Below are 25,774 nucleotides of genomic sequence, written 5' to 3'. Positions count from 1 at the left end.
AGATGGAAGGGATGTGCAGACACGAGGCTGATGTGTGCGACGGCTGCGTGGTCAAGACACGCGATACTCGGTACTCCGTAGAGCCTTTGAAAATAGTAGTCGATTCGGTGAATCCGAGCCAGGATTCACTACTCACACAGGTGCAAAGCCGAGACCCTCGTATGCTTGGACAGTGCGCCTTTGCATGCTGCGCTCTTGTAACACGACTTGTGGACAGGCCAATCATGGTTCGGTTTAAGCTTTTGGTTGCTATCTTTGACTACTACTACTACTAGGAACTGCGTTGTTTGCGGGCTTTGTCATGGGGGGGGAGGGGGAATCTGTTGTTCACCCCTTTCTACCCTGTCATTGTCGTCATGTCTAACAAATAGTCCGATAGGTTCAGTTTCAAGTTCGACGGACGCGCAGATGGAGCGTATGCAGGCAAGTTGGGAAAGCTGCTGGAACACAGGCATGTCTCCCAGTCGTCTCTGTGAGTAACTACCGCTGGGAGGGATCGGGCATCTACTCCGAGGACATGGAGCACGGATTCACTTACCTACCTATGCTACCTACCTTGATTCGTGTACGGAGTATCCTTGGCGGATTGCGTTTGTAAAGCTCGGTTGGTCCATCACGCCAAAGGGACCATGCGCAATCGTCGAAACCAATGAGCGGCAGCGTAAGGTGACGCAAAAGTCAATTTGGTGTCGCGCAACTGCTTGTGTTGGTTGCTTGAAATTCTGCACTCGTGGCCAATTTGCAGTGGAGGGGTGATTTCTTGGCCCCAAAGTGTTGGTTTTGTCCGAACTTTGCCGATATTCTCGACACCAGGCCCGGCGAATCGTGATCCATTCAAACATCCAGGGAAGGGTTTATTGAACAAGATGAAACTTGGCGACGGAACCTTCCGCACTCCAAGTCATGGGCAGTGGGACCCAACGGATGGAAGCATCTAGCAAAACTAGAATGCGCTGGTGACGCATGCCAACTGGTTTTTTTTTTTGATCCACCACCCCGAAAAGTCTGGTAGGCATCGGGAAAAGGAAAGGGGAAAAAAAAAATCAGGCCATTGGCGTACAAGCTGGTTCAACGGGGACAAGCGTTTCGCGTCTCCAGATAGCTTTACGCTTAAACTGGGGCCTGCAAATTCATGTGGTGTTCGGACAAGTGCGACAACAGATGAGGCGCCACTGCTGTTAGGAGTTTCGGGCCGTGGCGACATCAACGTGGTTGTACCCCATCCTGTGAAGCTGACGACGCTCCAGGCTTCGGGTTGCCCTAGTCCCGTCGATAATCAGTCGGGGATGCGACTCCATCAACCCTTGGTGACGGTGGTGCTTTTGCGAGAACCGATCGGATTGGGATGCAGGGATGACACCGCACTCGCCGCTTTGTCCTCGCCGCCGCATCTCATTTGGCCGAACCTAGTAGTATTTCGATTCTTTTCTCGGTCGCTGTCTTTGTCGGTGCCGTCTCGAATTCCCAGTGCCTGTTTTAATTCAAGCCGCGTGGCGTCGTCCCCCGCTACTTCCTCTGCTATATGTCCCACGTATCCTGCTGCACCTCCTTCATTGCCTTTCTGCTTTGATTCTCTCTTGCCCAAATCGCAATCTACCCCAAAGCGCCTGACTGCATCCAACAGTCGCTTTCATCCCGTCGACTAAGAATTTGCACTTGCGAACCCTTTTTCTTTTCAACCGCAATCATGGGCACCGAGTGCTGCTCTGGCCACGGCAGCCATGATGCCGTTCCCGCAGCGGTATCTGAACACAACCAGAACAGTCTTCACCACGAAGAACACGGCCACCACCACGGCGGCCACAATCATGAACAAGTCCAGGACCACGGACAAATTCACGACCACGACCATGGCCCAGACCCTTTCATGGGTGAGGAGCATTGCACCCAGGAGGGGGAGTGCTGTGACGACGAATTTTGCTGTGACAATCCCAGCCTTTCTGAAACTCTGGCCTGCTGCTCCAGTAATGAGGAGAACTGCGATGGTGAGTATACGCTGTGCGATCCGTGTTCGATGTTGGGGGGCCACCAGTTCCAGTCTGACAGCTGGAAAAAGAGAAATGTATCCTTGCAGCCGCTGCACTCGAGTGCGAAAAGACATGCGAGACGGACAACCTCGACCAAAATAGTATGTCAACTTCATTGTCCTGCCCCTGAAAGGACTCTCACTGCCCCAATTCTCCATCTTGTATAATGCGCTCTGCTCACCTCACAACCACTGAACAGCCGCCGCCAGACATGAACACCAGCACGACGCAAATGGGCACCATCCTTCGGGAGCATGCAGCTCCCACCTGGAAAAAGCATTTAAGCAATACAGCGCCTATCTCGACTCTGCTCGTTGCATCTGTCGAAGCGTTCTCGAGCGAGGTTGGTCGACGACGTGCTGTGCTAACCAGCCCAAGAAAGCCATACCTAGCGCTGTCCCAAACGCTCTTGACGACAAAGCCGAAATATACGCCAGCGGGCGAAAGGTCCATCGACACGACGGTCCTCACCATCACCACGAAATTAGGCGCCGCGGAAAGATGGCTAAGCACCAAGGGGAAGACGACTCCTGCTGCAAGCCGGTAAAGCATGATTGCTGCGACGACCACGACCACGCGCCGGGCCATGACACCATTCAGTCTCTTGATAGCAGCAAGTCCGACAGGCATCGTTCAATCGAGCGCGATGTTGAAAAGGTCGAGGGGCTAGAGCATGTCATGCTTGTCGTTGACGGCATGACTTGCTCAGGATGTGGTAACAAGATGACCAACACTCTAAACAAGATTGCTGGTGTATCGTCTGTCAAAGTCAACTTTGTAATGAGTCATGCAGAATTCGAGGTCGACACGTCAGTTAACACCGCAGCCGAGGTTATTCGCGCTGCGGAGAGAGCAACCAACTTTCGTTGCAATCGCATGGCTAGCGACGACCAGGTTCTTGATGTGCTGGCATCTGGAAAATCGGCCAAGACACTTTTGGATTGCAACATCGAAGGTGTCGCCGGTAGCACTATCCTGAGCAAGACGACTGTTCGCTTAAGCTATGTCCCAACGATGATTGGGGCGAGAGATTTGTTCGACAAGCTCCAAGGCCAAGTCGAGGGGCTTGCTCCTCCTGGCGATGATCCGTCGGTCTCGAGCGGCCGCAAGAGACTCTATGACCAACTTATCAAGACTATTCTCGCGGCTGTTCTTACCATTCCTGTCCTGGTTTTGGCTTGGGGCAGTACCCCTGTTAGCGAAAAAACGCGGGCCATTATTTCCCTCGTATTAGCCACACTTGTCCAGCTTATCGCCATTCCCGACTTCTATCGCCCGGCCATCGGCGCTCTCATTCACAGTTGCACCATTGAGATGGATATGCTTGTGGTCATCAGCATCACTGCGGCATACGTGTATTCCGTTGTGGCCTTTGGCTTTCGCATGGCTGGCAAGCCGCTTGAGACATCGGAATTTTTTGAGACCAGTACGCTTCTGATCACCCTCGTCATCTTGGGTCGACTCGTGGCTGCTTTTGCGCGTATCCGAGCCGTCGAGGCTGTGTCTTTGCGATCTCTCCAAACTACTACGGCTGTCATCGTTGAGAACAATAAGGATAGAACCATTGATGCCCGCTTGTTGCAATATGGCGACAAATTCAAGATTGGGCCTGACTCGGGCGTGCCCACTGACGGTCTCGTTCTTAGCGGCCAAAGCGATGTTGATGAGTCAATGCTCACGGGAGAGAGTGTTCCGGTATCCAAAGGGCCAGGCGACGCGGTAATTGCTGGTACAGTCAACAAAAATGGTACCCTGATTGCTCAACTGACTCGACTTCCGGGCAAGAATACTGTGACGGACATTGCACAGCTTGTTGAAGAGGCACAGAATTCAAAGCCCAAATTGCAGGACTATGCAGACCGCGTTGCAAGCTGGTTCGTGCCGGTTGTCACCGCAGTTGCCATCATTGTCGTGATTGTATGGCTGGTTGTCGGCTTCAAAGTTCGCAAATACAAAGCTGGCCAGTCTATCTCGAATGCCATCACTTATGCTGTCGCCACTTTGGCCGTCTCCTGCCCCTGCGCCCTCGGCCTGGCCGTGCCCATGGTTCTTGTCATTGCGGGTGGCATTGCCGCCCGCAGCGGTGTCATTATCAAGTCTGCGGAATGCACGGAGCGAGGCCGCAAAGTGACGGATGTTGTTTTTGACAAAACTGGCACCATTACTGAAGAAAAACTGGATGTGCAGAAACAAGTCCTTCTCATTAATGAAGCCATGGCAATATCAATTGCGAAGGCCTTGGTCGCCGGTAACAAGCACCCGGTTTCCCTCGCTGTTGCCAACTATTTGAAAGACCAGAGTATTCCTGCCGAGGCCCTCAAAGACGTTCAAGTCATCCCTGGAGCTGGAGTTGAGGCCAAACTCGATGGTACCATACTTCGAGCCGGAAATCCCAAGTGGACCAAAACTGCTTCTCACGACCAAGTTTCGCGTCTTCAAAATGACGGCATGACACTTTTGGTCGTCACCCAGGATGGAGCACCTATCGCCTTGTTTGGTCTTCGGACTCATCTTCGCAAAGAGGCTGCCGGAGTTGTCTCCCAATTAGCAAGACGCAATATTACCACCCATCTGGTTTCGGGTGACCAGAAGCACGCTGTTGAAATGGTTGGCTCTGAAGTCGGAATTCCCAACATTGTGTCACAATGCACACCTGCTGAAAAGCGAGACTACGTCGCTAAACTAATGCAGGAGGGGAAATGCGTCATGTTTGTTGGGGACGGAACCAATGACGCCGTTGCTGTATCGCAAGCAGATGTTGGTGTCCAGCTCGGCAGTGTTCTGTCCGCCAGCGATGTCACCGGAAAAGCTGCCGACGTCGTTCTTCTCAATGGACTCGAGGGAATTCCTTTCTTCTTGGAAATTAGTCGCGTAAGCTTTCGACGCATGGTCTTCAACTTTGCATGGTCCGCCGTGTACAACGTTCTGGCCATTCTCCTTGCGTCTGGTGCATTTGTCAATATTCGCATTCCACCAGCCTACGCCGGTCTGGGTGAGATTGTCAGCGTTGTCCCCGTCATTGTGGCAGCCATGACCATGTTGCTGAAGAAGCCAAAGGTATCGGCCCCGACAGTGTAAAGACGGTAATTCGAGTTCAGTTGCCAAGGACAAAAGGCACTGGCCGTTCAACACTCGCCAGGGGCCGGTAGACAACCGGTGTTTGCGGATCCAAGCACACGATTTTGTATTGCGAGATATTAGAGTACCTTCAACAGATGCGCGGCTATGAAAATGGTATCCAGTATTGCGTTTGATGCGATTTTCTTTTTTCATCAGTGGTCAGTGGTGTCTCAGCAAGGGTGGATTTTCACCTGCTCAGATTCCGCACACAAACAACTGCGAGGCAGGGACAGGAGTAGTGGCATACCAGCACTGTTGGTGTCCGTGATTGCGGTGGCTATGAATAGCAACAATTGGTTTGGATGAAAGAAGCAACATAGTTAGGAATAGTCTTATACAACAGTCGTTTTTGAAACTTTTGAGCATGTGTCACCGTAGCCTGGATGCAGTTTTGAGAGGTGTGGGATGAGATGGGATGGGCCGATTGTTGCATTAATACGGTCAGAAAGTGCCCATCAAGGTTCTCGCGCCACGCAACCCTCCCCACCGTTGCATCAGGACCTCGTACTCCGGTACCTTCGACTCGTCTCAGATCCGTGCCCTTGGCTGCCAGAAGCACGGGGTTCCCAGAGTGAAAGAAACAGCTTCTATCCGGGTGCTGCTACGTTGGTCGAATAAACAACGCCTCGAAGCCGTGGTTTTATGGCCTGGTTCATGCCGCGTTCTCGCCTTTGAGCCCCTTTCCGAACTTGCCTCACGATTCGCCATTCTCGCACGGGAGTATTTCGTGTCAAGCTTTGTCACGCAAGGTGCCTTGTTGTGACGGGCCCCTTGCCCCCCCGGCCCAGGCTTTCCGGCGTGCTAGATCTTAACAGCTTGTTAGGTAGGTAATACGACGGTTTGTGTTGTTCATCACGTTGGACCCAAGACACCATGAAGAGATCTAGCATTAGCCGGTCACTTGCGCAATAACCTCATGTTTTCGGGTTAGACTTTTACAGAGTTAAAAAAAGGGCGGCCTGTTCTGTGGCATGGGCATTGTGGTGTTTGAGATTCTCATTGGCTATGCGATTATATTCTTCAGGTAGCCTTTGCTATTGACTCGTATACATCCCCTGATGCGGACGAAGGGCTCGCGCCCGCCAGTTCCCTGAAATCCACGACGGTGTACATCTTCTCCAGCACCTCGAGTTTCTCTCTCAGGTAGTCCCTTTGGTGTTTCTGCGTTCTCTCAAAGCTGAATATGAACTTGACGAGGTAGAAGAAGTCCTCGAGCCTCGCCCGGGACTCGTCTTCCGTCTGGCCGATTCCGCGCGGAAGCGCCAGCACATCTGCCACGGTGCTGGTAATCTCGAACAGTTTTTGGAGGATGCCGCTCCCGTGAAAGACGACGCTGGATACGCTTTTCAAGCGGGACACGAGGCTGCGGAGCTGTGCGGAGAGGCGCTGCGCCGGGAAATGAAGCGACAGGCCCTCGTGTGTGTTTTGTGTTGGCGCGGAGCGGAGCAGGCCGTGGGAGAGGGCTAGCTGCCAAACCAGGGTTCGGAGCCAGAGCCGGGTGATGAACAGGTCGACGTGTTGTAGTTCGATGAGCGTGCCGCACCCGGCGACAATCATTTCCTTCTCGTCCCCGACGGCATCTGCCTCGTCTTGGTCGAGCTGTGCCTGTTTGCTCTCTATCCACTGTGATGTTATCTCGGGGAGGAGGGGGTTGGGGACTTGCTGAGCGGCCCAGTATGAGAGGAAGGCGTCGTCCATGTTTTGGAAGAGGAGGATCAGGCGGTTCCATCCGACTGCGACGTGGGCGGCAAGAGTTTCGTCGTGAAGGGGCAGTCCAGTGCGCAGAGGCACCATGGTGCATGGGAACCCGGACATGATGAATAGGAAGCGTTCGTGGATGTAGACCTCCCAGTACATTCTCTGACGCCGGGCCAGTTCTGTATGGGTCAGACGACGGTCGCCCTGGCCATACTGATGCATGTTGAGCATTTGGACCATGCTGATGGCTTCTTGGAGTATTGTATAGCTTCGGTCAAATCGTTTAAAGGCCATGAGACAGATTTCGAGCCAAATACACGTCATGATGCGCTTGACGGTGATTGGCATCTCGCCTTGTAAACCACCGTTATATCCATCACCTTCTCTCGCCATTTCAGCTTTCCTATGCGCCCAAAGACAGTATTGCATCAAGGTTGTCATTTGTGAAGCTATGTCGATTCCATTCATTGTCCACGACGTCTTGGTGAGGTTGATGGTCACTGATGCATAGGCATGTACTAGAGCAGCATCTTCAAAGTTGCTATGCATATTATGAATGGCAGTCCGTATCTCGGCTGGTGTCAGGACAGGGTTGACTGGATATACAAGTTCCTCAAACTCGGGGAGTAGTCCGAGGAAGAAGTCTGCCGAGAAGCCACATCCTCCAATCGTAAATGCCGGTTCTGAGGGCGGACTGCTTCCCAGGTTATCGACAATTCCAGCAATTGAGGTCACTGGGATGACGCCTGATCTAGGCGACGACCCAGCCGATGAAGGGCCACCGCTAACAGAGCCACCAGCCAGGGCCGTGGATGGCGGCGACACGGTTTGTGAGCTACCTGGTCCGCTTGTTGGTGTCTTGTTGCGTAGCTGAGCGACGAGACGGCCTCGAATGCCTGGTTTGCGCTTGGGTGGCGCTGGTGCAAATACACAGGGCAGATTGAGATGAGCGCACTGCGCGCATGGCTGGTCACCGTTGCATTTCACCTTCCGCACTCGGCAGGCATCGCAAGCGCGTGAAACCTTTCCTGCGGCGGTGGCGATGGCGGCTGCGTTCTTCTTGCTGCTCATCTAGACTCCGTGGTGCCGTCTACATGGACGGTGCCGTATGATGACACAGTTGAAGATGAAGCTGTGATGAATTTCCTTGGAGTTGTAGAGCGCCGTGATGTATAGGATGCCGCAAGGTAGGTCATTCTCCGGAACATCCCATTGTTCAATTGGCTTTTGGCCAGTCCATGAAGCTGTTGTCGATTATCGCTCATGCCCAGCCTGGGGCTTATGCGGCCTAGCGCGTGATGGTTCCCTGGAGCACAACTGATTTTATTCTGCAAGCACAGCCCCGCCGACTGTTTAGATGGGCAAGCTGCGTACGATGTCGGCTTTTGGCGTTGAAGTAGAAGTAATCACCGGAGAAGAAAGGCTGCAAAATTGTATCGGCACTGAGGTTTAATTGTAAGTGTATGAAGGGAAAGGCACATGGACTAATTAGTGCAAGAAAAGCGGGGGTTGCTGCGGGATCTGACGTCTGGGCAGTTGACAGGACAGCTCCTTCCCTCGACCTATCAAGTTGCCCGACATCGCTCACCGTGAAGGACGCCGCACGCCACCACGACTTCTCACGGCTCGACGAACACAATGAGACGGCGACACGACGATTTGCCTCACACCAGTTGACCTCCTATTGCGCTGAAATGTTTTGAGGCCGCTGACGGGTGACGGCACTGGCCCGCAAAATTGTTTCATCCTTAACCCTTTAGGGAACTCGGCGGACTTCATGCCGCTGAGGAGCCGACAGAGACGCTGGCACTGAGAGATGGACATTGGCGATCAACCATCCATGGCAAACGCCATGTGGTGGCAAATCCATTCAACATTCGACGCTTGCACAAGGGGCTGCCGTCTTTTGCCGCCACGGCATGGGAAGCCATGTTCCAGAAGCTGATCTGCCGACCTCGCTGCTCACTTGCCGCGTTGCCGGGTCGAAACCAGGACACAGATTCAAACATCGACTCTTAACAACAAGGCACAAGACATCACCGATCCCTTGGCTCAGGAGCACACACTTTGAGTATCCACAATTTGAGAGACTTTTGCAATAAATTAGAAGGAGCTTATTTCAACAGACTTGTCGCTCAGCAATACTTGGGAGCACCGCCCCTAACCACCCAACCGCAATCAGTTTTTCCAGTCGAGTTGCTCGCTTCGTCGAAGACGCGATTCAATCCAGAGCTATACTTGGCCGAGTACGACGTGCTGTCGCTGCAACCCCCGCCCTGCCAGCCACCAATGTTTCCCACTATTGTTCCAAGCATCTTCTTGTTACGATACTTGGTCATGAAGACGGAACCGCTTGTCCCTGCCCTGAAGGGACCGCAGTTGAAGCCGAGTTGTCCCTCTCCAGCCCGATAAGTAGAGGTTGTGCAGCGCATAGGCTTTTCCTCGTTGAGATTGTAGCCAAAGACCTTGACCACGTTCTTGTACGAAGGGCTGAAATTGATTTTGTTGCCACCGGTCATCTTCTGGACATTGACAGATCTGCCGTTAATAGTAGCGTTACCAAGGGTCAGGATGGCGTAGTCGTGGTTGATGCTAAAGGTCTTGTTCCACTCGTTATGGATATAGGCCCCCGTGACGGGGTAGGTTCCATATGGCGTAGAGCCATCGTGATATCCGGGGGCAAAGCGCAGGTGCTTCCCGTCGCCGCGCATACAGTGCGCAGCCGTGATGATCATATTTCCCGGCTTGCTGTCGACGACGGCAGCCGTGCACATGTGCTTTTTGGGCGAGTGGGTGTAGAGCACGCCCACCGACGGGATGCCCTCGAACCTGGTGGCCGTCGCAGCCGAGACTTCGGACGTAATGGCCCAAAGGACGGTGGTGACCGCGGCCAGAAGCATTGTGTGTGGATTCTATGGGCTTCAGAGGTGTAGTTGAAGAGGGCGGAATGTGGTAAACAGTTCCAAGTAGGTCTCGGGGGGGTGCTGATACTCCGTCTGTTCTTATATAGCTTCCCCATTCTCGCAAACCCGAGGGCATGGCGTCGATCAACACGTGAAGTAATGACTTTTTAACATTTTGTGTGCTTCCGAACTAGGCTTTGTACCTGTGTCTTTGTAGCCCTAGATAGGAAATAAAAGCATCCCAGGACGGAACTAAGAGGCTAGACCGAGTCTTGGGCGGGGTGGCCTGGGTCGAGATTGCAGCACTCGCAAAGCGCCTGGTGCATGTGGCTGTTTACAGAATGTGATGATGGCTTCAGAGATGCCGATGAGAGACGAAATCCAGCTGTGTATGAAGACACCCGCGTGCTTGGTGGGCAATTCCCAGTGCTCACGGCGCAAAATTGGGCAGGCGATTTATTCGACAGCCGGATCCCTGGTGCTTGCTGATGCAGGTTTGTTGTCGTAAATGTTTACGAGTATACTACGAGATCTAACATGTCAAGCTTCGACTAAGAACTAGCACCGAGCTTTTGAGTTTCTCCTCCCCTCGACTACCCAATGGCTGGCCAACCACGCGGGACTTTAGGCACAGTAGCTCAGGACTGGAGGTTAATCAAATACCCATGAAAGGGTGACCTGAGCTTCCCAATATATCATTTTTTTCAGGGGAAAATTTACTACTTGTGTGGACCATGGATGGCCACGACGTCATCGTCTTGATGGATGACAACACGTTGATTCGCAGTGACGGCTCTATTTCCACAAAGAGAATATGAGGTATAGAAAGACGTCAAGTACCGGGTTCATGGTAGACGCGGTAGTGGTCTTTCTCTTGCTAGCCTCATTAGTATGTTAGTCGCCGTGGGCGTCGTTAACCTGGAAACGACTCAATATTCGAGTCACTGGAAGCCACGTATGAGGTCAATTATTGGCCGCGAAATCGCACTAATCAGTCGAACCCAAGCATTCGGAGTTGATGGCTGCCATTTTATGTAGACTGTGTACTGCAATGTATTCTCTACTCGAGGTGTGACAATATAGTGATGAAATCTATTAGAAAACTGGTTGTCCAAAAACTCAGTGACTCCTTGTCTCGTAATGGCATCCGTATTCAGCTTGGCCAGTCCTGGTTATCAAGATGTATGCTCGGTGGGGGACCTATTACCACGATTATCTGCGGTTGCCGACAAATGATGAGAACTGCCATTTCTCTCCCATAGACTCCGAACAAAATACACCCGGGCGGGTGAATCTTGTACTGCACAACTGTATGCTCTAGGAGTATAGCCGCAAGAAACAACGAGACGCACCAGACACATATCCCAACCCCTTTATCCTACAGAGTCGCGGAAGTAAACCACAGGAGCCACCAGCACATACCATGTGAGCCCAAATTCGAATCGCAAACACCACGTCCAACAACCCCCTGGATCATGCCCATCAACACCTTGCCATCTCGGGCGTCGGGTCGTGGCGTGCATGACCACGTACCCAAAATTCCGACTGCAAAAAGACACCGCAATTTATAGATTTCCAAGGATTCATCGGATCAATCAGCGTGAGATCGAAGCGCCTCAGGACCTGGCAAACCGTGTAAGCATGCAACCCGCCAATCAGACAGTCTGCAAAACAAGGAACGGGCAGAAAGCCTCACCTCCACCAAGACCTTGTTCAGCTCCATCCGGGCAATGTTCTTGCCCAAGCACGCCCATTTCCCCGAGCCAAAGACAAGGCCCCAAGTGGCCTCCATCTCAGGCGTCGCCGCGAGCCACCTCTCCGGGCGGAACTCGTCGGCATCCTCGCCAAACACGTCCCTCTGGCGCAGTATGCCCACCATGCACAGTCCTATCCTGGTCCCCGACGGGAACGAGACGCCGTTCCAGCAGTCCCCGTCGGCCGGAACCTCCTTGGACATGAAGCCAGCCACGGGCGGCAGCATGCGCAGCCCCTCCTTGATGGTGGCCTGCACAAAGGGCATTTTGCGGATCTCGGCGTCGCCAGCCACGGGCCAGCTCAGCTCGGCCGCGCGAATCTCGGCCTGCAGCCGCGCCAGGACGCGCGGGTTGGTCATGACGTGCAGCAACGTGGCCCGGATGCCGGTCGCGGTGGTGTCGGACCCGGCGATGCTGCCGCCGCCGTGTTAGTCCACAGTCAACACACTTGACTCAAGAGCCGAGTCGGCACGGGCGAGTGCAACGTACATTTGCGCGGCAATCTCATTCTCCGCCTGCTCCTGCGTCAGTCCCCGGGCGACAAAGGAGCCGACCATGTCCCTCTGCGTCTTTTTGCTCGGCCCGTAGCGCTCCGCCGCCACCCTCTTTGCGATTCTGCACCAGCGACGGGAAAAAGTCAGCAAACAAGGTCATCATCCTCATCGACGGCAAGGGGAGCGGGGGCGCCATCACGAACCCTACCAGGCGGCCGATGCCGAGCACGTCGTGCTCCGAGGGCATGAGGGGCCGGAAGACGGGCAGCCCGAGGACCGGGATCATCCACGACATGACGGTGGACACAATCAGGTAGGGCAGGTAGGTCTCGATGTCGGTGACGAGGCTGTGCACGTCCGAGTCGGTCGTCAGGTCGCCAAAGGGCTCGCCAAAGGCCAGCTCCGAGATGACGTCGAGGGCGAAGAAGTGTATCTTGCGGGCGAGGTCGAACGGGCGCCCGTTGCGCACGTACGAGTCGAGCAGGCGGACCAGGTTCTGCACGGAGCTGTCCACCTTGGCCTCGAGGTGGTCGACCTCCTTGCCGGAGTACTGGGGCGAAAACACGGTCAGCCATTGATCCTGAGCAGGGTGCCGGGCGCGTGGGATTTCCGCCGTACCCCGCCGGCCATTTTCGACCGTATCACGGCGTGGAGGGCGTCGTCCCTCATGGAGATGATGTTGTTCTTGCTGGGCTCGAACCGCAGCCCGTTGTACCACGACGACCGTGTGTACTGCGAGCGCGCGCCGAGCATGTGCATGGCAAGCCTCGCGTCGCTGGTCACCACGTCGTTGGGCCCGACTCTGGCGATGGGGCCTGGAGGGCATTGTCAGTATTCCTTGGCCGTGGTCCGGGAGAGGGCTGCCGTACCGTACTTCTGGCACACCTCGTACAAGTCGAGGTGCGTCCTGCCGCTGAGGGTAGACCGCAGCAGCCACCAGATGGAGAATCCGGCGCTCGGCGGGCCCGGTATGTGTTTTAATCGACAGTACCGGTAGTATGTGCTTGCTGCCAGCCAGGCTAGTATGGCCGGCAGGGCCAGCCATCCGTACAGCACGGCATCCGACAGCATCTTTACGCCCCGGTGTATATGGGAGAGTGGTTGAAACCGATATAGGAACGGGAGGAAGCTTGGAACAATGCACTGTTTGCCGAGAAGCACGAAACTCGCGGGCTACTCGAGCGAATGAACTGGGGAATAGCAAGAATCGACGCCGGAATACAGGCCTTGACCATTCTAGATATATGTATACATGGACTCGTCGAATCCAGTCACCTTGCTGGAGAGTTGGCAAGGCTGCAGTCTGTGCTCCCAAGCCACACGCTTGGGGGACAAAAATAAAACCAGACTCTTCGAATATGCCCGTGTAAATAAATGACGACAGCCCAGCTTCCTGCAAGCACACTCCTGACGCCGTCTATCCTTTCAGCCTTGGCCAAAATCCGCCCCATGGCGGGCGACGACGGGCTACGTGTCGAGGATCGGCGGGCATAAAGATAGTTCAGCGCCAGGGAGGGCCGGTGGCAGTCGTAGGCCCAAGCATTCTTGATACTTTCAGCTTCTTCCGGGACAGGTCAGATAATTCCGGCCGTGATGCCAGACACCGCAACGGCTGCCAGTTTGCCGGCGACATGTTCGTCCGAGCCAGGCAGTCTTGGTGCATCTCTACTACGTACATACACATGTGTAGTATGTCGTCGTCAGTCAGCGAGATGGGCAAGGCGTGCCATGACCTCGTGGCGCATAGGCTGAAAAGGGCAATGCGTGTGACGCGCGCAGGGCTGCCGTATTGCCAGATTGGGGGCCGCCGGCTTGCATCGAGCAGCACCCCAAGGCGAGACGTGCTGCAGCTAGTGTCGAACAGGACCCTATATAGTAACATTGAGTGTCAGCGAACCCGCCGCGCTGCTTGCTCCTGCATGCCGTCAATCTCTGCATGGGGCCGGTCAAGCGGCCTGGCTGTCTGGTAGGGTTGCCTCGAGATCTTGGCCGCGTGGGCGTGTATTACTTGACTTGCCATGTGGGTGGTGCGGATCGGATGACAGCTCGTCTGTAGCACCACTGACAAAATACAAAGCTTAAAAAAGAATGTCAAAAACGCAGCCCGCGCCGTCCAAACGCCGAGCGGTTTATAAGTTGTACCGTCGACGTGAGGGCGTGGCAAGACCCCTTGCCGAAGGTGCTCGGCAGAGCTGACGGCCACGCTGGGAAGAAGGAGCAGAGCCGACGAGGAAATACAGCGCCGGCATAGAAGATCAAAAGTATAAATACGCTAGGGTGCTTTGAGAAGCTGATTCGAGTCAATGGCATGGACTATACTCGCAGCGTCGATGGGGACGCAAAGGCAGACTCGACATGTCGGATCAATGCCTCGATGGCTTCACCGGCGCCCGCCTTGCAAGCGCCAGGCGGCCTTGCGAAAGCCGAGCCGCCCCCGACTCCCCGATCAGGCAGGCCACAAGGCCTTGATCTCGTCACTCGTGCGTGCTGAAGTGTGTTTGCCACGTGTGCGTGACGGACAGGGGCTGTCGATGGCGCCAGATGAGGGAGGGCGGGCGGGATATCGAATTGCCCATTGACAACATTGCACATGTGAACTTGCAAGAGACGAGTCGCCATGCCAGCAGTCCCCCTTGGCCGCCTGCTCCGAAAGCCGACTGGAAGAAGAGCCATCTGCGCGGCCATGAGACAGCGCGCATCGTGCCCTTCCCAGCGTCGGGCTCCCCATGCAGCAACTTGGCATGTTTGCACCGCATTTTCAGGCACGACGTGCTGATTATTGCTCAAAAGGGGATGCGGTGGAGCACCGATTCGGATATGCGACATGTCATCATGGCAGGCGGACGTGTTGCACGGCATCTGTTGGCAACTCAAAATAGCGGCCCAGGTTTACCAGCCACATGGGCATGAACAAGCATCTTCGGATCCATAGCCGCGGGCTGGGAAAATTTTTCAAGTGACATTGGCAGTACGTACGTGCACTCGAAGAACATGCACGAACCAGACAGTGAGTCTTTTTTTTATACCAGACCCCAGGCTTGCGGGCGCCGGAGCCAGGCGGTTCATGGCCTCCCTTGGGATTCAGCTTTCAGCTTGCGTGTCTTGCGGCGGGCCGCTCGCAAACACGAAGGGTTTGCATCATGTCGGGACGGACCCGCATGGCGCAAGGCTGATTGACGAATATGTCGATGCATGTACGGAGTAGCCTTGTTGGTGATGGAGTTGGCCTTTGTTGCGTGGGTAGGGGGTCCTGACGCCTTACTTACCCATGAATAAAATATCGTGGCGTGGCATGGCCATTTTTGGGACGATAGCTTTGATGGGGTTGTGGGTTTGGCGGATTGCCGAAGCGACATGTGTATTGGCATGATGCAATGAGTCTGGTTGATATAAACCGCACGCGTAAGAATTCCGCAGCAGAACAACTTGGCCTACAGAGCTAGGCCTGCTGGCTTTGGACAAATAACCATGGCTACGTACGACTTCAACAGAGTAACACCACGGCGACGCCGTCATCAAGTATAGGCCTCCCTGCAATACATGACAATGGCAGGAAACCCCGCAATTGTTGGATGCTCGACGGCTGTTGGGGACACCCAGGCCACGCATGGAAGCCGTGGCGTACAAGCCATGTCAGCCAGCCTGTTGTCCATGCCGAACCTCATGGTCACGTATTGTCCCGTTCTGCTCCGTGCATCGCAACCAACCGACCCATCATGACGAGGCGAGTGCTCGAACAGCGCCCGGCGCAGGAGGCTCCTCCGTGCCGGGAACCAGCCGCTCCGGCGCCGTTCCCACGGAGCTTCTACTCATTCAGCCTGGGCACCACGATACGCCCTCGCCCAGGACGACGGGCCGTGTCCCGCCATGCCCCGGCCGATGATGCCACCAAGAAGCTCATCTACACCATTGTAAAGGCCGACCTGCTCATCCCCGGCGCCGACGAGCCCGTCCCCGACGCGGCCCTCGTCGCGGAAGCCAAGCTCATCGTCTGGGTCGGCAAGCAGGACGCCATCCCCGCCGAGTACACGCAAAAGTGCCGCGGGACCTACTCGGTGCCGTACCTGATGCCCGGGCTCTGGGACTGCCACGCGCACCTCCTGGCGGGCGGCGACGACGAGGCCTCGTGGCCGGCGTACATGGGCTTCGTGGCCGGGCAGCCGGCGGCCGAGGGCGCGCGGCTCGCCCGGCTGTGCTGGGAGGTGCTGCAGCGCGGGTACACGTCCGTCCGCGACCTCGCCGGCCACGGGTGCGAGGTGTCGCGGGCCGTCGACGAGGGCGCCGTCGCTGGCCCCAACATCTACGCCGCGGGCGCCTGCATCAGCCAGCTCGCCGGCCACGGGGACGTCTTCGCCCTGCCCGCCGGCGACGTGCTGCTGAACCTGGGCGCCGCCCACGTCCGCCCGGGCCACTACGCCTCGGCGCCGAGCTGCATCGCCGCCGGCGAGGACGAGTGCCGCCAGGCCGTGCGCCTGCAGGTGCGCCGCGGCGCGCGCTGCGTCAAGGTCCTCGCCTCGGGGGGCGTCATGTCGGGCGGCGACGACCCGACGCACGCGCAGTTCAGCCCGCGCGAGCTGGCTGCCGTCGTGGACGAGGCGCGCCGCCTCGGGCGCTCCGTCGCCGCCCACGTCCACGGCAAGCCGGGCATCTTGGCCGCCGTCGAGGCCGGCGTGCGCACCGTCGAGCACGCCTCGCTCGCCGACGACGAGTGCCTCGCCCTCATCAAGCGGAGGGGCGTCGTCTACGTCGCCACCCGCGAGGCCATTGAGCTGCTGCTCGAGCTGGGCGACGACCTGCCCCGCGTGCACCGCGACAAGCTCCGCCTCGTGGCCGGGCACCACATGGCCGCGTACCGGGCTGCCGTCGCCGCCGGCGTCACCATTGCGCTGGGAACAGACGCCCTTGCCGCCCTGACCATGGCCCGGGAGCTGGAATGGGCCGTCGAGGCCGGGCTGTCGAACCTCGAGGCCATCCGCGCCGCTACTGCTAACGGGCCGCTGACCGTCGAGGGCCAGGCGCCCAGGACGGGGCAGCTCAAGGCCGGGTACGAGGCTGATTTTATCGGCGTCACGGCGAATCCCGTCGCCGATGTCCGCGTCTTGCAGAACGAGGAGAATATCAGATGGGTGTGGAAGGGGGGCAGGCTCTTCAAGGGCCCGGGTGTTGGCCCTTGGGGGGAACCCGCGTGGGCTTGAGGAGGTACAATGCTTGTCGGTGTGGCCGGACATGTATGTATTTATGCAGCCGTAAACCCCCCCCCCCCCAAAAAAAAGGGCCCTTGTCTTACCGTGTGAAACCCTTGCTGCGCAAGACACATTCTTTTTGTTGGTAATACGAGCAGTCATCTATCATTGGCTAGCGCCTTTGTATTTTTCTATCATCTGCCAATCGGGATGATTCCTCCAAAACGCTTCGGGTAATACATACATACATCGCTTGAATATCATTCGTCTGAGCAAGTTGCCATCAACACCGCAAATATATCCGTCACATCATCCATGCCAGTCCGCAAGTTCGTCAAGGTAGGGAAAGGGGTGTGGGTCCTGGTGTCCTCAAGACTGATCGCTGTGGACTCTCTCGACCCTGACTTCCGACATCTTTTCCTTTTCTGAGACGCGGTCCCCTTGCGCATCGAATCTGTCAATCGACGTGGAGCTGAATTTGCGGGCGCTGATGCCATTCTCAAACAGGATATCCAGCTCGGCATAGGTGCGGCCCTTGGGCTCCGGAAGACGCCAGTACGTCCAGATGGCGCACGCGAGGCAGGTGCCCGTCCAGAAGAAGCCGGCCTTGGCGCCCCAATTCCACGCCGTGGGATTCAGCATCCGGGGCGTCATGATGTTGGTCACGATGCCAACTATGTTGTAGCAGTTTCGGGCGAGAACCACCGACTTGGTTCGGAGACGGGTGGACGTGAGCTCGGCGACGAGGGAGTAGCAGACGGGGCCGACGGTGGCATCGTACGTAAAGGTGTAGACGAGGAGCATCGAGCCGATGGCCCACTGCGCAGCGGCGTTCTCCTTGCCGGCAAAGGCGGTGCAACCGATGGCGAGGAGGAGGATGCACATGATGATTTGGCCGCTCAGGTACAAGGTTCGGCGGCCCCAGCGGCCCATGAGGAACCACGAGAAGATGGTGCCGACAGCGCCAAGCGCGTACTGGCCAAGAGACATGCTGAACGAGTTTTCAACATCCATCCCAGCCTGTTGGTAAAAGTAGGTCGAGTATCCCATAAAGGTGGCGCCGCAGAGGGTCTGGATCATCCATGTGACGCAGACGATTTCTGTTCGGCGGCGGTTCACCTTGCCTCGGAAGAGATCTGCATACGAGATGCCTGCCGTGAGCTCCTTCTCCATCTCGTTGGTATGGACCATCATGGAGATGGTTTCGTCCGGCCGGAAGGCAACGCTGGTGTTGCGGGCTGTCAGCCGCGCCAAAGACCTCTTGGCGTCGTCGATGCGGTTGCGGCGAACGAGCCACCAGGGGGACTCGGGGGCAAGATAGATGCCGATAATCAGAGGGATGGGCCACATCCACTGCAGAGCAAAGGGAATCTTGTATCCCCATTTGTCGTCTCGGGAGACCATGGCCCGCAGGACGCCAGAGGCGATGAACTGGCCCATGACCCAGCAGAGGTTGACATATGTGGTGAGGTAGGCACGCAGATGCGTAGGGCACACCTCGGAGGCATATGTTGTGGTCAGGGTCTGGAAGACACCCCACGGGACACCAATGAGCATCTGCCCGATGAGGAGTTGCGTGAGGCTTTCCGCAAAGAAGACTATAAAGATGAAGGCAATGCAGCCCACCAAGGCGCCGATGAGTGTCTTGCGGTATCCGAATCTGTCGGCAATGACGCCGTTGACGAACAGACCAAGGACTTGTCCCACAAGCGTGCCGTTGCTCAGGCCGGCTTGCCAAGCCGCCGTGAGTTGGTATGTGCCGTCAGGCTGCTCAACCCCGAATTTCTTCTGGAAGGGGGGATAAGCGAATAATGTGTTGAGCAGCACAACATCGAACCCTTCCATGACAATACAGGTGGACAGGAAGATGGACCACAGACAGGCTTTCCTGTACAGTTGGAGAGATTTTAAAAGCCCCATGCTATGCTCCGTTTCGGCGGCGGCGGCTGCCTCATGGACGAGGTTTTCGTCCATGTTGCCGCGGTCGATGGAGATTCTGCGAGGCTGGTCCCCGCCCTGGTGTTTGGTGAGGGAAGACATGTTGGAGTGTTGTGCTTCGAGTCAATTTTCCAACTAGTGGTATCAATTGACGAGGCAAATGTCCCCTTGGATAACGTGTATAATTGGTATATTGGGTTGGGGGGGATCAAAAAAAAATGAGCCTGGTATCCGAGAGCCAAGAAGAGCTTAGGAGTAAAGGAGTTGGGCGGCCATGATCCGATGCCTCACGAATCCATCTACTGATAAGCCGACGACAGACCGGCCTCCCTTTATAGTCCATGACGCTTGAAGACGAAAGAAGTTGAATTGTAAATGGAATCGAGTGGTTTTTTGCTGGCAGGTCCATTTCACAACAGAGTCGAGACCCCAGACAAAAGCCGGCTCCTTCGCTCCTTGTGACTAGTGTGAAGCCACCTGGACCCATACACACCCCTGGACCGGGCCAAGGGCGAGAGTTGTGGCGGGCTAGCCGATGCTGTCCCCAATGACAAGCCAGGCTCCATATGGCACACGTGCCATTGACTTTGTTGAAACCGCAGGTGGTGGTGGTCGTGGCTGTTGAGATGATGTCGTCGAGCTGCCGTGCTACAATCACCATCCACAAGACGTCAACTGCCGACCCAACCACTTCGAAAGATTTTCTCCTCGGGCTGGCTGCAGAAAATTGTAGCCATTGGCTCAATTGAACAGTTGAGGCTTGTTGGATGTACATAAACAGCCCGCTTCTCCGGACAAGGTGATCAGGCGACCATGTCTGGCCCCCCTGGATGGGGATCCACAACATTTTGGTCGTACAAACAATGTTGGGGCCGGAACATCGGCCATCACGAAATGTTGATTCCAATTCCATGTGAGGTGAGGTCACCTTCTGCATCCCCGGATTTGACCTCCCCATGGGGATGCCATTTCAATTTGGTGGATCTGGAGAATTAAGCTTGCCGTCTTGCCATTAGGCCGGTGATCCTAGTTGTGAGAAATCGTTCCCCTTTGTCGTCGGTCCGACAAGGTCACGGGGGGATTTTTTGTTTTCGGATTGGCTTGGCGTTGGATCGCGCCGAAAGGAGGTGACGATGGGGCATTGCGTCCACGCCGGTAGGATTATATCCTAATACGGTATTTGCGTTTCTCAAGTGGTCCGAGTTGTTTGTCCGCCGACTCCATCCGTCATCCGATTTATTCAAAGCAATCGAGTCGCCATTCCATACCGAAGCAAAGCGCTTGCCCAAAAGTCTTGGCCTGTAAGGACGTTGTCCTATCAATAGTCGAATTAGCTCGAAGGAATTCCATAGATACCAACTGACTCGTCAAAACGGCTTTGGAGCCTCTCCAGGACTGTGAATAGAAACGCAACGCACCTTGGCTGATGTCGTTCACGGCGGTTCTCTCGGCCAAAGAATGCGGCTGGCGCACTCACCAGCACCAGAATCTTTCCTGGTCCCTGAGATCTTGGTGAGATCGCCAAATACATGGTTGGTTCAGGTATCGAATCACAAAACAGACCTCCCGTGCCGGTTGCTTGATGTACGCCATGCCCAACCATGGCAGTTTCACGCCGCTCCTAGCGTGACTCTTTGATGTTGAACGGCTAAAGACTTGGATGGCACGGCACTCGCTAGCACCAGCAGAGTGAGCCACCTGCATGGCTTTATGTTTTCGTGGCTGCATGGCCGGGCCGAGTTGGAAAGGAAGTTTCTTCCGCCCTGAGCTTCGAGAAGACCCGCATGGCGCAGGAAGCGAAAGCCATCGATGCCGGGCCGACAACAGACCAATGGTGCCGTTGGTCGCGTCGGACCGACAACATGTCGGTGACATCTATCCGTTGTAGCCCCGCCGGCTCCCCTTGGCTGCGTGGCATAGCCATCTCGCGCTACTCCGTGATATTGGACAAGTTATGTGACTCTCCAACTACTATATCCCATGTATCCATAAAGCGTCGTCTGGCATTACCAATTCTGGCAATTTCTCAGATCACACAAAGCGACCGTCGCGACGGCAGTGTCACTGTGACACTTACCCCAGATTTCCCCGCATGAATGCTCCAAACCGTCGGACCGACAAAGCAGTATTGTGCCCATGACGAGAATCATACTTCCGCTCTTGGTTTTGCTGTGGTTGGGCCGCGGTGGTCATTCTTGAAGAATTGGCTCCGGCGGTTGGTCATCCGTGAACCCGTATCTCTCGAGTTCGCTCCCTTCTACACCGACGTGTCCTCTTCCCCACGTGGCATATTCACGATGCCTGAGGATTTAAGAGGAAACTGCCTCTGTCCTGTCCCCAGTCCCCAACTTTCTCCCCCCTTCTCATCTTTTTGTGTCATTTACGCCCTGTTTGTTTATTCCAATTTGCAGGAGACTCTTTGTACTAGAATAGAGCGATAACCCAGACTCTTACCTTGCGACTCTTTGCATTTCTGCGTCTTGTCAGTCTCACAGCCATTATGACCGTCATCTCCCGCGAGAAGAAATGGTGGAAAGAGGCCGTCATCTACCAAATCTACCCAGCCTCCTTCTGCGACTCTAACGGCGATGGCATCGGCGACTTGCCCGGCATCACCTCCAAGCTGGACTACATAGCCAGTCTGGGCGTCAACGTGATTTGGATCTGTCCCATGTATGACAGTCCGCAGGTCGACATGGGCTACGACATTTCCAACTACGAAGATGTCTACAGGCCCTATGGCACTGTTCAAGACATGGAAGTCCTCATCCGCGAGACCCATGCCCGTGGCATGCGAATCATGCTCGACCTCGTCATCAACCACACCTCGGACCAACATGCCTGGTTCAGGGAGTCTCGCGCAGGCAGGGACAGCCCCAAGAGAGATTGGTACATCTGGAGACCCGCCAAATATTCACCCACTGGGGAGAGACTCCCTCCAAACAACTGGCGATGCAACTTTGGCGGCGGTAGTGCCTGGCAGTGGGATGAGCAGACGGGCGAGTATTATCTGCACCTGTTTGCCACGGAGCAGCCCGACTTGAACTGGGAGAACCCCGTCGCCCGAGAGGCCATTTACAAATCGGCCATGGAGTTCTGGCTAGACCGCGGCGTCGACGGCTTCCGCGTCGACACCGTCAACATGTACAGCAAGCCGGACGGCCTGCAAGACGCACCCGTCGTGGATCCCAAGGCCCCCTTCCAGCCCGCCGGGCTCTTGTACTGCAACGGGCCCCGGATGCACGAGTTCCTCTCAGAGATGAATGTCATTCTCGCCCGGTACGGCGCCATCACCGTCGGCGAGCTCCCCAACACGCCCGACATGGCAAAGGTGCTCAAGTACGTCAGCGCCAAGGAGAAGCAGCTCGACATGGTGTTCCAGTTCGACGTGGTCGACACCGGCTTCGGAAAGACGCACAAGTACGAAACCACGCCCAAGAACTACACCCTGCCCGACTTCAAGGCCGCAGTGTCGCGGACCCAAGGCCTCATCCACGGCTCCGACGGCTGGACGACCGTCTTCCTCGAGAACCACGACCAAGCGCGGTCCGTGTCCCGCTTCGCCGACGACAGGCCCGAGTACCGCGTGCAAGGGGCCAAGATGCTCGCCCTCATGGAGTCGTGCCTAAGCGGCACGCAATACGTCTACCAGGGCCAAGAAATCGGCTGCGTCAACGTCCCCAGGGACACGTACCCGCTGGAGAACTATCTCGACATTGACAGCCGCCTCTTTGTCAAGATGACCGAGGAGCTCCACGGCGCCGACAACGAGGCGCAACTGGACAGGGCGTTTTCCGCCCTGCAGCACCTGGCGCGCGACCACGCGCGCGTCCCCATGGCGTGGGACGGCAGAGCCAAGTTCGGGGGCTTCTCGGAAGCCGCCGAGAAAGCAGGGCTGCCCGTCGAGGAGCCGTGGATGAAGCCGCACCCGCTGGCTGGCGAGATCAACGTCGCGTCGCAGCTGGATGACCCGGAGAGCGTGCTTGGGTTCTGGCGCAAGGTGCTGCGTTTCAGAAGGGAGCACGCTGACTTGCTTGTTTACGGCGACTTTAGGGATTTGCGACCCCAGGACAAGGACTTGTTTCTGTTTGTGAAGGAGCATTCGCGGGGGGGTGGCAAGGCCGTTGTCGTCTTGAACTTTACTGCCGACGAGAAGAGGGTGGAGATGCCGAGCGCGGAGGAGCTCGGTGTGCGGGATGTGAATTTTGTGCTGGTCATGTCGACGCATGGCGGAAAGAGCAGGGGGGGGATTTTGTCACCTTTTGAGGGACAAGTATTTCTCGTGGGGATCTGATGGGTGGGATTTACTAGAGGTTGAATATAATGCATCAAATGAATAAGCTGATACGAACAGATTATAGTATGGATGATGGGTCTAGCATGATATCGGTTGTTGGTAACGAATTGGGTAAGATGGCGGTGACTTTGTTGCGAATTCCAGCTTTGGATGTATTGCCTGCAGCATATCGAGCTCGGGGGCATGTCTAAATGCGCGAATAGCCGTGAAACTTGCTGTCGTTTTCAAGGCGACGAGTACAGCATTGTGTAGTTGAATCTGGGTCGAGCTTCTGGTAAGAGACGTCTACTGCTCTGTCAGATTGCATTGCTATAGGTTTATTGCGATATATGCAAAGCGATGTATTTAACACGCAAGTCGTAGCAGCACTGGGGCGCAGTACCCCTTCCAGCCATGCGAGACTGCTAACATTGAAGTACCTAGGTACTTTATGTTGACATGTTTGGGAGACGGCGCTTTCTAGGCTTACATCCTTTGCGTTAGATTCCGACCGGATCGCAGCCAGGGCCAGTTGCATTCATCGTCCTGAGAGATACCAAATCTAATGTCTATTGAGGAGATGTACTGATTGATCGGGGATACGCATTGCCCAACAAATCCAAGCAGTCCAACAGCGGTATATCACATCCAAGATGGCATCCGTAGCAAATAGCCCAAGTCAATTCCAACACTAAACAAGTCCAAAATACATTCTTTCGCTAACTACTTCAATTTCATGGCCATTCATAAAGTCATTCCATCAGTCCTTCTTCTTGCCAAAGCCATCCATCAACGCAGCGCCCAGGGCAGCCGTCGCAACTTTGGCACCCTTGGACCCCAGCCACGGATTGGGGTCGTTGCGATTCTGCATCGCGGCCTGCGCTCCAGCAGCAAACGCCGTCCGCGCACCCGCCTGGACGAGGGGATTCTGCCACCAAGCCTGTTTCTTGGCCTTGTCCGCCGTCGGCGCAGGCGCGGACTTGCGTCGCGAGGACGAAGGGGGTTTGCTCGTGGGAGGGAAGGCGCGGTCACGACCACGCGCAGGACTCACGTCCCGTTTATGAGAACGCTCGTGAGATCGCGCCCGATGGGGGCGTTTGCCGTCGTCGCCGCCGCCGTATTTGGGGGCAGGGAACTCTCGAGGTCGGGATATTGGTTCTGGCGAAACGGGTCGGGACTTGTAAGAGCGGCCTTCGCGGGGGCGGGATCTGTACTCTGGTGGCGGCGATGCCCTGTCTCGTCGAGGGCGATATTCGGGCTCCTCGCGATGTGGGCGGCGTGGTTGATCCCGAGGGCTGGCGTAGTCCCGCGCCGGTGGGTAGTTGCGGTCGTAGCTCCGCGGCACATCTCGCTCCGGTCGAGAGGGACGCGGTTCCCGCCGTGAATCTTTGCGAGGCTCACGAGGGGCCGGCTCCGGAGGATAATACGGTGGAGGGCTTCTTGGACGCCGCCCGCTGCTGCCGGGTTGTGTCATGCCTCTTGGCCCGGGGGGTTCCCTGCGAGAATAGCCCCGCCGCGGGGGGTACGCGTCTTCGCCATATGGGATACCGTCGGGACTGCGACGGCGGTGTCGCTCGGATTTGTGTCGTCGGGGCGGAGGGCCAGCAAATCGATCATCTGACGGAGGGGGATAGTATCCGTCATCGTAGCGGTCACGGTGGGGATACGCCATCATGTGTGGTGAGATTGGTTCGCAACAAGATGTGCGTAACTGCTTAGAAAAGGACGCTCAAAGACGAATATCGAAAAAACAAACAAAAAAGCAACTGTGCTGGCCAGGTGGGTAAAACGGCGAGGAAGGTATATAAAGGACGTGGAGGTCCCGTTCCAGAGTCACGGCTCAAACCGCCGATCAACAACGGCGGCGGCGGAGATCATCAATGCGATCCACACCGCAAGTGGCTGAATGGGCGAGACACGGCCAGGCACCACATGCCACACTTTTGTCGGTCGAGAACGCAGAGAGGTCTGGTGTCAGACGCGATCGGGGGTTGCGCAAATGGGAATCGGCCGGGGGCTGAGGAGGGAGGCAAGGAGGGAGCCTGTGTTGCCTGTCAGCCTGTGTCGGCTGTTTGATGTCTGTGGCATGATTGACCGGTTGATGATCAAGTGCTCCCACATGTCGACGGGTGCAGGTTTGGCATCCGCAGGAGCCCCAAGGGGCGAGAGGCCGCCTGACGTCACGGGAGCCAATGAGCGGTGTGGCTTACAGCGTGTCATGCCGCGCAACAGCGGGTCGTGACGCCGGACGGGCCCCAAGATTGCTGGGCCTGGGGGGGCGACGCGGGCGCCCCAATCATCTGACGTCAAGGACCAGACGTCTGGGCATCTGGGCATCTGGGCATCTGCACATTTCAAATGTTGCATTCCAAATTTATTGA

General features: G+C 56.1%; 8 protein-coding genes across 8 annotated transcripts; 3 read left to right on the top strand and 5 right to left on the bottom strand.

The window, feature by feature from the left end:
• Positions 1–1,687: 1,687 nt before the first annotated feature.
• On the top strand, positions 1,688–5,105 carry PCA1_1 (P-type cation-transporting ATPase; the record flags this gene model as incomplete). The annotated part of the gene is made up of 3 exons (XM_066131216.1): positions 1,688–1,985; positions 2,057–2,128; positions 2,227–5,105. 3 exons carry the CDS (start codon positions 1,688–1,690, stop codon positions 5,103–5,105), a joined length of 3,249 nt encoding a protein of 1,082 aa, XP_065987267.1.
• Positions 5,106–6,167: 1,062 nt separating this feature from the next.
• On the bottom strand, positions 6,168–7,916 carry G6M90_00g083060 (uncharacterized protein; the record flags this gene model as incomplete). Its single annotated transcript, XM_014688042.1, has 1 exon — positions 6,168–7,916. One exon carries the CDS (start codon positions 7,914–7,916, stop codon positions 6,168–6,170), a length of 1,749 nt encoding a protein of 582 aa, XP_014543528.1.
• Positions 7,917–8,980: 1,064 nt separating this feature from the next.
• On the bottom strand, positions 8,981–9,745 carry G6M90_00g083050 (uncharacterized protein; the record flags this gene model as incomplete). Its single annotated transcript, XM_014688041.1, has 1 exon — positions 8,981–9,745. One exon carries the CDS (start codon positions 9,743–9,745, stop codon positions 8,981–8,983), a length of 765 nt encoding a protein of 254 aa, XP_014543527.1.
• A 1,381-nt stretch (positions 9,746–11,126) lies between these two features.
• lolP1_2 (Cytochrome P450 monooxygenase lolP1) lies at positions 11,127–13,067 on the bottom strand (the record flags this gene model as incomplete). Its single annotated transcript, XM_066131215.1, has 7 exons — positions 11,127–11,216; positions 11,282–11,371; positions 11,445–11,916; positions 11,992–12,117; positions 12,200–12,546; positions 12,615–12,811; positions 12,866–13,067. 7 exons carry the CDS (start codon positions 13,065–13,067, stop codon positions 11,127–11,129), a joined length of 1,524 nt encoding a protein of 507 aa, XP_065987360.1.
• A 2,645-nt stretch (positions 13,068–15,712) lies between these two features.
• On the top strand, positions 15,713–17,191 carry G6M90_00g083030 (uncharacterized protein; the record flags this gene model as incomplete). Its single annotated transcript, XM_066131214.1, has 1 exon — positions 15,713–17,191. The coding sequence occupies one exon, from the start codon at positions 15,713–15,715 to the stop codon at positions 17,189–17,191; it is 1,479 nt and encodes a 492-aa protein (XP_065987521.1).
• Positions 17,192–17,548: 357 nt separating this feature from the next.
• Positions 17,549–19,219, bottom strand: MAL61_0 (Maltose permease MAL61; the record flags this gene model as incomplete). The annotated part of the gene is made up of 1 exon (XM_014688038.1): positions 17,549–19,219. One exon carries the CDS (start codon positions 19,217–19,219, stop codon positions 17,549–17,551), a length of 1,671 nt encoding a protein of 556 aa, XP_014543524.1.
• A 2,398-nt stretch (positions 19,220–21,617) lies between these two features.
• MAL2_1 (Alpha-glucosidase) lies at positions 21,618–23,411 on the top strand (the record flags this gene model as incomplete). Its single annotated transcript, XM_014688037.1, has 1 exon — positions 21,618–23,411. The coding sequence occupies one exon, from the start codon at positions 21,618–21,620 to the stop codon at positions 23,409–23,411; it is 1,794 nt and encodes a 597-aa protein (XP_014543523.1).
• Positions 23,412–24,153: 742 nt separating this feature from the next.
• Positions 24,154–25,065, bottom strand: G6M90_00g083000 (uncharacterized protein; the record flags this gene model as incomplete). Its single annotated transcript, XM_014688036.1, has 1 exon — positions 24,154–25,065. One exon carries the CDS (start codon positions 25,063–25,065, stop codon positions 24,154–24,156), a length of 912 nt encoding a protein of 303 aa, XP_014543522.1.
• Between the last annotated feature and the right edge of the window lie 709 nt (positions 25,066–25,774).

This window comes from Metarhizium brunneum, chromosome 5, assembly GCF_013426205.1.
Source record: "Metarhizium brunneum chromosome 5, complete sequence".
Lineage (NCBI taxonomy): Eukaryota > Fungi > Ascomycota > Sordariomycetes > Hypocreales > Clavicipitaceae > Metarhizium > Metarhizium brunneum.
This window is presented reverse-complemented; position numbering and strand designations above follow the sequence as displayed.